General features: G+C 32.0%; 1 protein-coding gene across 1 annotated transcript in view; it reads right to left on the reverse strand.

The window, feature by feature from the left end:
* TRIADDRAFT_34361 (uncharacterized protein) overlaps positions 1–1063 on the reverse strand; it is a gene marked incomplete at both ends in the record, with an annotated part of 6174 nt that extends 5111 nt beyond the window's left edge. The window contains 3 exons of the mRNA XM_002118498.1: positions 56–134; positions 339–443; positions 943–1063. Coding sequence (XP_002118534.1) covers positions 56–134; positions 339–443; positions 943–1063 — 305 coding nt within the window. The remainder of the gene's footprint in view (positions 1–55; positions 135–338; positions 444–942) is intronic.
* Between the last annotated feature and the right edge of the window lie 227 nt (positions 1064–1290).

A 1290-nucleotide genomic window follows, 5' to 3' on the forward strand; every position in this document is an offset into this window, starting at 1 on the left:
GATTTCGTAGGTGCAATTGGTACCATTATAGCCAGGTTGACATTGACATCGATACTGATTAATTCCATCAATACAAGTCGATTGATGTTGGCATGGATTAGGATTGCAATCATCGATATTAACATCACAATGATCTCCAGTAAAGCCAGTACTGCAATTACAGAAGTAGTTAAGATGGAGATCGACGCATGTACCGTTTACACAGGCATTTCCATGAGTATTATTGCATTCATTGATGCCTATAAGTTAAGAAAGGCATTCAGTATTAAATTAGCAATATTATAAGATGCTATCTTTCCTAAGATAGCGCAAGCCATTCGAGTACTTACTTGAATCACATAATGTCCCAATCCATCCATGATCGCAGTTGCAATGAAATTTATTGACCTGATCCTCACATGTTCCATTATTCATACAAGGCGTAGATGAGCATTCGTTAATATCTGCCATAAATATTTTAAAGAATATTAATATGAAGATATTTCTTGTAGTTTATTTTACGATAAATTAGACATTCAGTGTTTCCTATTTAAAGCAAAGCAGTTGACAAATTATTGAATAATTAAAATTCTGTCTATTAGATCACTATATTGAGAATCTAATTACATTAGAGGCTATCTATCGACCTCTTTGAACTTAATTTTAGTTCTAATCAATTTTGTAGAGAATGGTATGTATTAATGTACTGTATTGAGCAATGAAATATCATTATATTGAGGAGCTAATCATATTGGAGTCTACCTGTTGACCTTGTTAAGCTTAATTTAATTCTAATCAAATTCCGTAGAGAACGGTATTTATGTACTGTATCGAACAATGAAATTTATAGTACACAATCAAAAATGGCCTAATCTAAACCGGAAATTTATTCCCTATTAACACATACTTATACGATAACTATCTTAATTTACTGCTAATTAATAATCATGCTTCGGTCATTACTTGTTTGGCAAAAGGTGCCCGTAAAACCAGCTATACATGTACAGTTATAATAATCTGTTCCATAGTTGCTACAAAAGGCTCTATTTTGGCATGGATTGCTACGACAAGGATTCATGTCTGTAAAGTAATTAAATGGATTTTTTATTAGATAACAGTTAAAATTATCGCATACACTAATGCAATCTTATAATATCTCAGTACAAACTAGCATTTACGGATAACTGATAAAGAGAGAAAATGTACAATAACATAGAATAGTGTAAATTCCATTAAACAAAATATGCTTAAGACCTGAATGGCAGTGGATGCCAGTCCAATTACTGAAACACTGACAGGTATATCCATTAC

This window comes from Trichoplax adhaerens, genomic scaffold, assembly GCF_000150275.1.
Source record: "Trichoplax adhaerens TRIADscaffold_140 genomic scaffold, whole genome shotgun sequence".
NCBI classification, from domain to species: domain Eukaryota; kingdom Metazoa; phylum Placozoa; class Uniplacotomia; order Trichoplacea; family Trichoplacidae; genus Trichoplax; species Trichoplax adhaerens.